The 13,218-nt window shown below is 35.3% G+C and overlaps 1 protein-coding gene across 1 annotated transcript; it reads right to left on the minus strand.

Annotated features, from left to right (window-relative positions):
* Positions 1 to 8,971: 8,971 nt before the first annotated feature.
* LOC131537806 (cystatin-B-like) lies at positions 8,972 to 9,906 on the minus strand. Its single transcript, XM_058771457.1, has 3 exons — positions 9,712 to 9,906; positions 9,278 to 9,373; positions 8,972 to 9,170 (listed from the first exon to the last, which is right to left on the minus strand). Exons 1-3 carry the CDS (start codon positions 9,886 to 9,888, stop codon positions 9,042 to 9,044), a joined length of 402 nt encoding a protein of 133 aa, XP_058627440.1. The 5' UTR covers positions 9,889 to 9,906; the 3' UTR covers positions 8,972 to 9,041.
* Positions 9,907 to 13,218: the final 3,312 nt, after the last annotated feature.

A 13,218-nucleotide genomic window follows, 5' to 3' on the forward strand; every position in this document is an offset into this window, starting at 1 on the left:
ATCAGCTCGTAAAATGAGCAAATGACCAACACAACGCCTCAATTCTATGACTAGTGTCCGGCCATACTCTCCTTATCGCCTCGAGAGACTCGTAAAACATGATAAGGTGAGGATGAAATGTCCGCGCTACATCTGCTTGGAGTTAACAACAAATAATTACTCCTTTGGAGAAGCTCCGGAACCAGAGCGTTCACGATACTGCGACCCCGCTTACCATAAACTACCTTCTGATAAACAAAAAATTGACTGACTTACAACTTCGTCTGAGCTAAGAAGATCACCAGAGCCACACAACGTGATACTCCTCATGACCTCACGACCTCCATTCGGTCTCCCGCATTCCAAGAGGATGCCGCCTCTTTTGCTCATACAACAAAGAAACTCTAGTCACTCTAGTCTAAAGGATCTTTAAAAGGACAATCCAGAAAAGACTGCTACTATTAAAGCAATATACTCAAGAGACAATATATATATGAATGTGGTATTTTATGTTCGTTATCTTGCTGTAGCTGTTAGAACTTAGGATATTTTTAATCTATGACTTAACCGTTTAGTAGGTAAAATTATAGGTATTCAATATGACAAATATCCCATGTGTGGTATTAAATTACACGTTATTTTGATTCCAATAAGGTGAAAAGGATGAAAATGTGATGAAAATGAGGATGAAATGTCCGCGCTACATCTGCTTGGAGTTAACAACAAATAATTACTCCTTTGGAGAAGCTCCGGAACCAGAGCGTTCGCGATACTGCGACCCCGCAAGGAAACTTGGCTGAAAGTCTGGGCTTTGCCCCCTGATCGTGCTGCGAAACATCTGGCTGATCATCTCAAAAGACTTCAACACCCTGTCCACATCTGACCAAAGAAAACTTGCAAAGCCACCGCGTAAGAACTTCAAACTTGCCATTCGTGCGCTGCTCAGGAAGCCATCAAATCCAAAAGGAGGAATTCCGAGTGACGTCACGCGACAACAACACGTCAGCAGGAAAGTCCGGGGCTTCCCTCCAGCAACAGCCTTCAACTCAACTTCAACTCACAGCAAGTAAAACAAACAACTCTCTTATTCGCTGAGCTGATTGATTGATTGAATGAATCGTTAAAAGATAACGATAGTAGAGTCTTCTGTTTGTGACTCTCAAGGTCGTCTTGATTCTCAGGAAAAGAGAATAGCTTAACTTTCTTCAAACTGCTTTTATCTTGCCATAATGTATGTATGTGTGTGTATGTGTTTTGTTGTGTAGTGTACCCTAGAATAGTAAATAAACTCTCGATTAATTTTTGATGAATAGTCTGGTGCAGTGATTTTCAAATCTTAAATTATTTGCCATAGATCGTGTTACCTGTGCTCAAAGATTTCCCAATCAATTCTGTATTATCATCAACAATACGCTGAATTGCTAAAATATACTGTATTAATACTCGCTGGTCGAGTCGTTAATAAGGTATAAATTATACAATTTTGATTAATATCAATTAATCAGATCAAAACTGATGAATTTCTACGATTTGGTTCCCTAAAGCTAAAATTTATAAATGAAGGATAAAACCTTACACCCCCCTTCCATGTAAAGTGTTTTGAGTACCCAGAAAAGCGCTATATAAATGTAACAAATTATTATTATTATTATTACATTGCCGTTATTGTTTATGCACTCTTTTACCTTTTTTGGCTGTGCCTCCAGTCTGCTTTTAGGAAGTAGACAGGTGGTCTCAACTTACGTTAAGGGAGATGAGGAGGCCTGATCATATATTTTCTTTAATGTCTAAATAGAGTGTGCAGCTTCACCATATACTGCAGTTTTGTAATGTCTGCACATTCCATTCTCGTGCAAACCTCTACACACAGGAAGAGACATGACTAAACAACCCGACACACAAATGTCCACATTCGCAATTGGTTCAGCGCTTGCCTGTGGTTGTCACAGTTATGTAGAATACAATAGATAGTGAGTCAAGCTCTCACTATTGTCTGTCAAAATTGCTTATTCTTTAGGACATAAGGCTGGACTGGTACCTATAGAAAAAACACAGAATTCAAAGAACTGCTGTGAGACCAGTGAATAATCAAGATTTACTAAGTCTCACCTTTACTTCTCTTTACCCAGAGTGCAGTTTCACAATTCAGTCTCATCAGTTATCACTACCCAGTGACTAAATTAAGTCACACAGTTTTATCACCAATGACTAGATTAGGTAACAGCACTCTGGCGGAGCATCAGGACCAAACCTCTCCCCCCACACTTGACTAGGAAGGAGTAAAAGATCCCGTCTCTGTAACCCCTTATTTAAGATAAAACAATGTTATAAGCATGAGTGTGCAATTGGTTCAGCGCTTGCCTGTGGTTGTCACAGTTGTGTAGAATACAATAGAAGTAAACATCAAAAATGTAACATCACAAAAAAAATTGCATAGTTGATCTTCAGCCCAGACACTTTGTGTATTGTGGAGGGCCATTTTGATTACCCTCAAAAATCAATTTTCCATCATCTTGACATCTTAGAATTTCCATTTGCTTAGCTGTGGCCTTGATAATTAGTGACCTCAATATAGGAAGTACACAGTAAAATAGCAATCCTCCTATCAAAACTACAATTCCTAAAAACATTCCCAATATAGCTAAATATGCTCTTAACTTTAGATCAAACAATCTCACATTTGATTATCCTTCCCAGCATTTGCTTTATCTTCCATTCTTAGGTTTTTTTAATTTGATTATTACTTCACTAAATGCTCCTTCTGGAGCAGTATTATTTGGTATATAAGTATAGCATTGTTCCTCAAACATAACACATACTTTTCCTTTTTTGACAAATTGTTGACAAATAATATAAAGCTATTCTATTTTGTTATGTCATTCTGCTTGTTGAATCCAATTGCTCTCCTAGAAGTGATAAGGCCTCATCAGTGTAATTAATAAATCTTTGCTGGTTGTAATTTATATAATTGATCCATTCTGTATTTTTATTTTGCGTAATCCAAATGAATATTGATTCAGTCCCTGATTTGACTTCATCTCTTGCTTTAGATTTGTTAGGTATGCCTTTAGGTTGACCAATTGAATTTATATAAACTGCAGGGTCTTTTTCATCTGCTCTTTTGATTGTAGTTTTCTCTTCATTTGTTGTTTCCTCTTCTAGAGAAATGTGACTCATTTTATGAGTCAGCATAACCCTAGTACTTGATCCTGACCCCTTTTTTGGTAACGTTGGCAAGAGGCCATATTTTTTGCACGTCCACCACATGTCTGCCAATGCAATATTGATTTAATCAAATATAGGTGGTGGGCCTTCCTTTAAATACTGAAAATTCTATATGAAATATTCTACAACTGGAATTGTGTATAAGTATTGGTACAATATATAAAATTGGTCTTGCTTCAAAGTAAACTATGCAGTTTTCCCATGTCTCTTTTTCTGCTGTGTATTTTACCCATTTATACCAATTATTTTTTTCTTCCTTTTCCCATAAAACATTGTAATTGTTAATTTTCTTATGACTGATATTATAATTATTATCTATAATGTGTCTGTTTTATCTAGATATTTTTTGCTTCTCGTCCAATTCTTATTCATTTTGGATTCAGTAAAAGCCACTGCCAGATTCAGATGAGGGTTGAAAAGTCAATTCTAGGGAAATCTGGGTGCTGCTGTCTACGGCTTGAGATTGTAGAATTAGATGCATTAGGCATTTTTTTGAGCTCACAAATCCATTGCTGTCAGTACATTGAGTATAGGGTTAATACCCATTTTCTATAATATAATAAAGAATTTGGTTTTACTCCGTTACCTGCATCCTTACTATTTTTCAAATCATTTCAAATTTATTCTCAACAATTTGCTAATTCATTTATCTCTTTGTTTTATAAACTGAGTTCGATTATATCACTGGATAATTTCCTAGGCCTATCTTGCTCAGTAGCATGGGCCTTTTAACCTGGACAACACTCAACCCACTTTAGTTATGTTAACAGTCAGAAAGACAATATTTTATCATTTTGACAGAATCAGCTCCATCTTGATATGCTGAAAAGTAAAAGTGAAAAGAAAAAGAAAGTTAGATGTGGGGTGGACAGAGCAAGCTTGCTTTGCTTTCCCATGTAATGCGCTGCGCAAGTGTGGCACTGTTTCTCTTTCTGCCACAACAAAAACCCAGGTACTGACCAGGAAACTTACACAAATTCATCCATGGTCATTATTTCATTGGGCATAATTTGCCTGCCCTGTGGGCCCACAAAAATAAAATTAGCTTACAGTTGTTTTGGCAAAAACAACTGTAAGCAAACACCATCATTCATCCTCCACAACACCATCATTCATACTCTTTCACACCCCCCTTTTTGGGCAAAAACATTTTTTCTTGAGATTTCAGCTGATTGTGAACTGGATGATTTTAGCTGTGGAATGCCACGGATTCTGAATACAACATGAACTTTTTTCGTTAGACTCTACTGAGCGTAGACCTGGTGGCATTCCACATAGTTTCTGAATGTCATATGCAACTGGACAACATCAGTCACCATAAATATCCTTATCCTATTTTAGTAAAGCAAGTTCTTCGTTGCATAAAAATAGCAAGCAGTTTTTTCTTTGCAAAATGCAGAAAGCAGCAGTTATCTACCTTTATTATTAAATTAAACAAAATAATTATTTCTTTTACAGCAATATGACATGCGTATGTTAAACTACAGACTTCAATCGTAATGATGGTTCAGAATAATCTAGTAATGGTGAATGAATTTTCCCAACCAACATAATATAATTCCTTTTATTTAATTAAATTATTTAATCAGCAAGTTCCATTGTTATTTTTAAATGTCCTATAGCTTTTGATTCAAAATTTCTATGAACTTGGTCACCCAATCTTGCTCTCATTCAACATTGCGCTACACAAGTTATCTTTAGTTAACTCAAACCCAAATCTCTGAAACTGTAATATATTCACTTTCATACTTTCATACTGTCTCCCAGGAATAACAAAATACAAATATTCAGACGTCTTCAGATATAAGATATAAAATTTAAGCACATGCAATATTTTTATTTCTCTATTAAGATGATTCATTAAATAATATTATTATTTCAATAATCGGCAAAGTCAATATCTTGGAACACCTTTTAAAAAAAATAACATTTATACAAGTCCCTTTATTATTTAGGGCTCAGACACTCATCCATAAAATATAGATTTTCTCATACAACCACAATCATAGTCACAAATACACTCACACAGACACATGCGCAATCTGCCCTCATTTACTGTTATCCGTCGAGGCCTTCTTAAACGCAAAACAGATCTGTGCATGCAATAATTTCTTCTGGAATCAAAACCCTTTTTTCTTTTTGTTCTTTAAATTTGGAAGAGCAATTTTTAAGATTCCTTACCACCAAGGGCTAACTGGCAAACAACACAAACGACTTATATAAGCAAAAACTGCTTACCTCTAGTGGCCACAGAATCTGTGCCATTTGCCAAGCTGCCAATTATGATAATATTTTAACATATACCTTTAGATTTTAGAATATGTTTAACAATAATCTTAAATAATAATAATTTAAAAGGCAGAAATTTATTTTGTATGCTTTTGAAGACAGTAAGTTGATTCAACATACAGTTCATGTAATAAAAAAGAAAAAATCAGCGTTGATTTACAAGTGTTTTTGTTAACCTTTTTCAACCATTTAGCATTAAACATTCTTTCAACGTTGTTTCAGTGTTAAAACAACAACCGACCTTATTTCAACCATATTTCAGCGTTGAAGGTCGGTCAAGCTCCTCGTCACCTGTACAGTTTCCGCACTAATTTGACTCGCACCTGCCACTAGAGTCGAATTGAAGTGTGCACCTGAAAAGTCTCCCATTTGATGCGTTTGTAAAGACATTCTGTGTCTAAATAGACACGTTTAAGAAAAAAAGAGACAAAAGCAGCACTTGTGAGTGGGGTGGTCAATCCCAGCTCTGCCCCTGTGTTACCTGCATTAAATATGTTTAACGCTGTTAAACTGGAAAAATTAATTGCCTGCATTAACACGCTAATTTTGTCATCACTACTTTATTATTAATTTGGTTTTACAAAGAACCCAACATTTATTAGATTAAAATGCCTGCATTACCATAGGAACACAACTAACAGGATAGGAACAACACAACTAATATGATCGAGCACCTAGAGTGCGCCACCAATGAGTGTCCCGGCAGAAACAAACCCTAAAATATTATAGCCCTGGCAATAAAAGTATCCTTTACCAAAAATAAATGTACAATAAAAATCAGAAACAGTTGTTAGAGTTATTAGTCTGTTTTTCATGTTTGATTAGACAGATCTATGTGATGAATGGATATATCTATGTGAACAGATTATGATACTATAGTTTAAATTATAACAATATTAAATCATGTTCAATTCAGAGTACTTCTTATTCTTATTTGTTCTTTTGGAGCCTGATTGATTTAGTTCACCCCTAAATGTTCATTATTGCATTCTTTGTAAATAGGAAATAACACCCACTGCTGTTTCAACATACATGATTTCAGCAACTTTGCATTATGCTTCATTGTAAATAGGAAATAACACCCACTGCTGTTTCAACATACATGATTTCAGCAACTTTGCATTATGCTTCATTGTAAATAGGAAATAACACCCACTGCTGTTTCAACATACAACTTTAAGTTGGGTTTAGTTGAATTTCAGAATAGTAACAGATGTCAAAGGTCAGCTGGAAGAATTGTTTTAGTCATTGTAGATTTATTGGTTAACTCTTAGTTTGCATGTTTCATTGTTCATTGATACAGCAAGTGACATCTTACAGATACCTGGGGTTTTATATGGACAGTGTTCTTTGTTGGAAGACACATATTGATCGTCTGTGCACACGACTACAACAGAGACTCTATTTTTTAAGAAGGCTGAGATTGTATGGGGTGGGTAGCAATATATTGCTTGTTTTTTACCGAGCCATGTTTGAAAGTCTCATTCGCTATGGAATTACAGTCTGGTTTGGAAACTTGTCTGTTCAACTGAAAAACTAATTGGCTCATATCCACAAAACAGCTGTGAAAATCATAGGAATAAAACAGACTTTATATGAACAGGCAGTGGTGAGACGGGCAAAAAGTATTAGCACTGATCCTGATCATCCTCTTTTTAGTGAATACCAATTGCTGCCATCAGGAAAGAGACTGAGAATGCCTTTGTGTAAAACTAATAGATTGAAGCTTTCATTTGTTCCTGCCTCCATAAATCTATTGAATTCTAATAAGAACAACGCACCTATGGCACATTAGCACTTTACTGTGTTTTTTGTATTTATTTATATTACATATTGTTGTATTTTAATGTATGTTCTTAATTGTTTTATTTAATCTGTTTCGTCTATCATTATTGTATGTATTATTGTTTAGAGCAACATTGTAGCACTCTGCCCGAGACAAATTTCCTTTCGGGGACAAATAAAGTTGATCTTTTTCCTTGTTCAAAGAATAATACAGACTTCATAAATAATTGGATGAGTTTTTGGGGCAGACCTAACCTGTTGAAAAGAGATGGTACTCATCCCATTTCCCATTTACACCCCTCAGCCCTACACTTACCCCTACCCCTCCATTTCACACATTCATGTGAAGGGTAGGGGTGTCTCGGTTCTCTCTTGTTTGGAGGCGTAAGGGTCAGATAGCCCTTCAAATGAAGATTTTTATTTGTCATTTTATTAAAAGAAATGCGTAAAGTTTACTAACGTTTAACCATATGTAGCGTCCTTATCACTTTACCGCTGGACTGATGAGGGCCTGAGTTCGAAATTCTTATTGATCCTTTGTCTAGCTGTCTCCTGATAGAAATGTGTTACTAACTGATTACTTGTTAAATGATGTTACTCACTATACAATTCAATCAAAGAAATGGAAGACAACAGACTACACAATTAAATGAGTAAATTCAAAGATGTATTAATATGAAGTCAGGTAGGCAAATGCCAAAAAGTGTGTGAATGCTGTAGATGTATAGTTTTACCAATAAATGAATTCAAAAAACAAAAGGAGAGAAGTACAAAACAAAAGATACACCAATAAATGGATTAATGCAACCTGTTGTCTCTCTTTTATGCTTTTAAATAAAACTAATTTCTTTCTCTTCAACAGTTCGCTTTCAACTAATATGCTCCAATTTATAATTTTCCCAAGTCTCTCACAAACTGGAATTTACGTAACGTGAATGATTTTCTATAGCGTTAGCTTATAACACTTCGGCAATATTGATGAACTTGCTGCTTTGGCAAGGGGCGGGGCAGTACTGAAACACCGTCTAAGCTGTTCTCCAATCACAACGCACTGGGACAGCTAACCAATCACAACACATTTAGTTTTTCGGAAGGCGGGCCTTCATCAAACCCGGAACTAATCGAGCTGTTTGTGTCAGGCTGGGGAGAGAGGTATTGTAATGATATAAAATATATTAAAAAATAACGCGATTTTCGAACCACCGAGCATGAGAGCATGTTCTAGTACACCCCCAAAACAAAATCAAGACTTTGTAAAAGAGCACAATAGGACCCCTATAATAAACCTAACTTTAACAGTATCAATCAGCTCAGATTTAGAAAATCACAGTGAAATACTATATTAAGACTAAGGAATATAATTAAGATTAAGGAATATGAGGATCCACACTCACTCTCACTCACACACACACACAAATCCCCCTGAAACCCACCTCGTTGCAGGCCTGATTCGAGGCTAGCAATTGTTGTGGCCACAAAAAAACAAAGGCTCCTTCGCTCAGCCGAGCAAAAAAAAATAATAAAAAATAAAACCCTGTTTCTTGTTTTTACTTTGAGATTGTCGCTGGAAACATTTAGGGTTCGTCTGTTAAAAGACAGATCTATATTTTCTACTTCAGCTCATTTTATATTTAAATATTCCTATTTTATTATTTGAGTTTTCAGTTTGACAGTGAAAAGATCAAACACCAAAGACAGTTATGCTTTAGGACTTTATTGAAAAGTGTTTTTCCATGTATGAGTCGCTCTGCAAGTACCCTTCTTCAGAAGGGTTCGATTTCATCCTCTCTTTTTTTAGGAAACTGGAAATCAAGCATCTTCACTTCCCCTCCATAGCAAGGGAGAGTCTGAGAGATTTTCACATGAGCACAGTCATTCTCTCCAACATGCACCTGAGAGAAGAAGAGAAAGAGACGGTCACATTGTACACTGTTATGACAGTGTAGATACTGCAAGAAAAGTTGTTTAAAAAAAATGAATAAAGAAAACACCCATTTACCTTGGCTATGTACTGTATTTCAGTATCAGCCGCTCTGAAGTTGAGGGTAGTGAAAACAGACTTCGGTCCAATCCTCTTCTCTAAATCTGGCCTCACCTGAATAAACAGATGCACATTTTGCGTTGACCTACATATTATATACAATATTGTTCAAACGGTTGGTTGGTTGATTTATTTATTTATAAATTTGGTTTGAAAAAATATGAAACTATTTTCATTCAGCTAAAACACACATTTTAGTCTGGGACTAGGCTTATGCCTTGTCTGTAAAACTGTGCATAAATGTAGTAATATTTCACAATATTATGGTGTTAACTGTTTTTAATCAAATAAATGCAGCCATAGATTTGTTTCATAATTTTCCCCAAACGTTTGAAAGATAGTGTTTTTTTTTTTTTTTTTCCTTTTACTACGTTGGATTTTCTATCTCTTACCTTATCGCAGAACCTCTGCACATCTCGAGTGGATTTCTCAGTCTCCTTCCAAGGCAAACTCATTGCTGCAATGTGCTGCTGATCAAAGCTTGGATGACGTACCAATAAATTATCAGTCAGTCTGACTCCCAGAAGAGATTCTCCTTTACTATTTATGCTGCCAAAATCACATGACATGAGCCGTCAATACCATGTGATCACATCAAAGGGGCTAAATTTAGTTATATGTAAAAGTGGAAAATTTCACACAACTACATCCATGGTTAAAAAAAAAAAAGATTTTCAATAAATAAAATACAAATAATATATATATATATATATATATATATATATATATATATATATATATATATATATATATATATATTTTTTTTTTTTTTTTTTTTACAGTGTAGGAGGTTTGAATGAGTCAGTGGGTGTAAATGGCAAATGTAAATGACAAATAAAAAAATAATTGGGGGGTTAACTATTAACAATTGTGCTTTTGCATCTTTATGAATAAAACACAATAAAGAAGGGACAGGAAAATAAATCCAGGCTCAAATTATGCGTTTCATCTGTATAAAGATACCTTTTTAAGATATTATTTTAGACCCTTCTATGCCATCTTACAATGCAATGAATTAACATGTTTATAGATTTGACAAAGAACACTATACTTGAACTTCATTTGAGTTATTGAGTTAAGTAATAGATTATGATAAGCTACCAGTGAAATTAAATTAATCATGTAGAAGGTTAAGTGGAGTTTTGTTCAGAAAGGATGCATTAAATTGATCAAATGTGGCAATAAAGACATTTATAAAAAGAAATAAATGCTGTTCTTTTGAACTTTCTATTCATCAAATAATCCTGAAAAATAAAATGCTTCACAGTTTCCACAAAAATATGAAGCAGCTCAACTGTTTTCAACACTGATAATGTTTGCAATCTCAGGAATTAACTATATTTTACAATATATTCACATAGAAAATATATTTAAATGGAAATATTTTGCAATAATAAATAATAGGGTTTGAATATTGACTTTAATATTAAAGAATGAAATAGTTTTGAACACTTCCTCTATAGAGTATGGCAGCTCATGTGCACGCGTGTTGTTAAACTAATACTGTATGTGTAGAGGTTACTGTGGGTTTTAGGAAACTTGATTTTAAGCACACTCAGTTTCCCTCCATCGCATGAACACACACATCTCCTCCAACGTCCACCTGAGAGAGAGAAAGAAATACACGTGGGTTTATTACACACAAACACTTCAACAGTTCAAATTTGGGTGATGAATTCACAAGCTCAAAACCCATAGAAACGCTCATTTGCCTTCATCACATAGTTTTCTTCCGTCACAAGCGGACAAGCGAAGCGTAAACATAAAATCTCCTCTATGCATGGCTTCACCTGAATAAACAGATAATCATTCATGTATATTAGTATGGTTATTTATAAAGTTACGTGTAATAGTTTATTAGCCTAGTTTAAGGCAGAGATGCCCAAACTAGGGTGAATTTTAATTTGGCCTGCCATGCCACATGCTCACGCCGGACAAAATGCAAGCCTCGGATATGATTGTCACCCGGCTAAATTTTCGGGTATTTTGGATCTTTTGAAAAACCTACTTTTGCAAACTAGTCCTAGGTTTTTCGCCTCATCGGAACAAAACCAGTGCAGAAAGATTCTCTGGAGAGTGAATATCAATAATTATCAAAAAAAGTTGAACTTTCGACTCCCCATCGCAAAGGGACGCCAAAACGTTCAAAAGAGGCAGGGCCACTTTTACTAAAACGGCTGTAACTTTTGAGTAGAATGACATATTCGCCAAACTCAGAACACTTATGAAAAAAAATAAATAAAAAAAATCACGGAGTTTGGCCTCTTGGTTGTGCTATAAGAGGGAAAAAAAAAACATAAAAATGGCAATGACTACACAACCATTTGTCCAATCAACATGAAAATTGGTATGCAATGTCTTGGTCCAAAGTGCCTGTAACGGTGACTACTGTGAAGGAGCGCGGAGACGAAGGAGAGTCACGAATAACAGTCTTTATCAATCCAAACAAGGGAAGATGAAACGAGGGTAATTGACAAGACACACCTGAACCAAATGATATGATCAAACAAGAGGGAAACTAGGTCACGGAGCACATGGGGAGGGAAAACACAACAAAACAATCCATAAGCGTGACAGTGCCACAGGTGTCTATGAGGACATTTGTGCATCTCACAAAACATGGCCAATGAATTGTGAGCACCTATTAGACAAGGTTAACGGAGGTCGATCGGAACGAAACTCGGTGGGCATGTTTGACTCATGGCCCTAAAGGTCTAAATTTTATTGTGTTTTTGTATTTATTTTTGGGGGGGTTAATTGTTGTATGTATATCAGGGATGGGCAACTTCGGTCCTGGAGGGTCACTGTCCTGCCTAAGGCCGGGCCATACACTGCAATTTCTGTGCGATTTCATCAAGGTACCAACTCACACTGTAAGAGCATATCGCATGTGATGTAAAGTCAAAGCTCACGATTTATGTGTTCACACTGTACACGTGTGAAATACTCCTCATTGAAAATGATTTAAAACATTTTGATATATTACACAATGAATAGGCCTATAATTAAAATTCTGTCTAAAGTATCCTATGTCCGAACACTGTAATAGTCAGTCATCAATGAAAATAAGACCTTTATTAGCCTACAGACAAAGAAATTTCAAAAACAACTTTGCAGTTTACAAATTGTTTGTGTGGCATGCACTGGCTCGCCTTCATGGTTTAAAATTGAAATATTTATAATTTTGCGACATGTTTGTCTTTATCACTAATTGAAAAATGATGGACAATGGTTCACATTTCCTATGATAATAACATTATTTTATCAAAGATCTCCCTCTTGTCGTTTTCGTTCTTGTTGCATTAAAGATTAAATGGTTCAGGTTCTATTGTCAAGTCAAGTCAAGTCACCTTTATTTATATAGCGCTTTTAACAATTCAGATTGTGTCAAAGCACTTAACAGTATCAAATTAGAGGATAGAGTGTCAGTAATGTATAATGATAAGATTAAACACTCAATTTTCAATTTTCAGTTAAAGGCATTTCATTATTGAATTCAGAGATGTCATTGTCTAGCTCAGTTTAGTTTAAATAGTATCTGTGCAATCAAATCGTCGATAATCGCTAGAAATTAAGTGTCGCGCAGGCGCAGTGAGGGAAAAAGCACTGAGTTTAGGGCAGTTGGTTCGTAGCTCTGCTTCAGATTGGCAGATTATTTTGCTGGTTTCAAGCAAAAACTCACTTAATTTTGACTAGTTTTTATTTTTATTTTATTTTTTTAGATATTTTATTTGGAAACAAGACAAAAAATCTAACTAAGAAAATACTTTTTTTGCATTGTGACTTGAAGCAGGAAAAGGTGAATCTTTCACTTGAGACTTTTCCTGAGTGTGAAGAGAACATCCTGAAATGCAAAACTGGCAGAAGCAATCAAAAGCCAGACTGAAAGAAACAACGGA

Source organism: Onychostoma macrolepis, chromosome 03 (assembly GCF_012432095.1).
Source record: "Onychostoma macrolepis isolate SWU-2019 chromosome 03, ASM1243209v1, whole genome shotgun sequence".
Classification (NCBI taxonomy): Eukaryota; Metazoa; Chordata; class Actinopteri; order Cypriniformes; family Cyprinidae; genus Onychostoma; species Onychostoma macrolepis.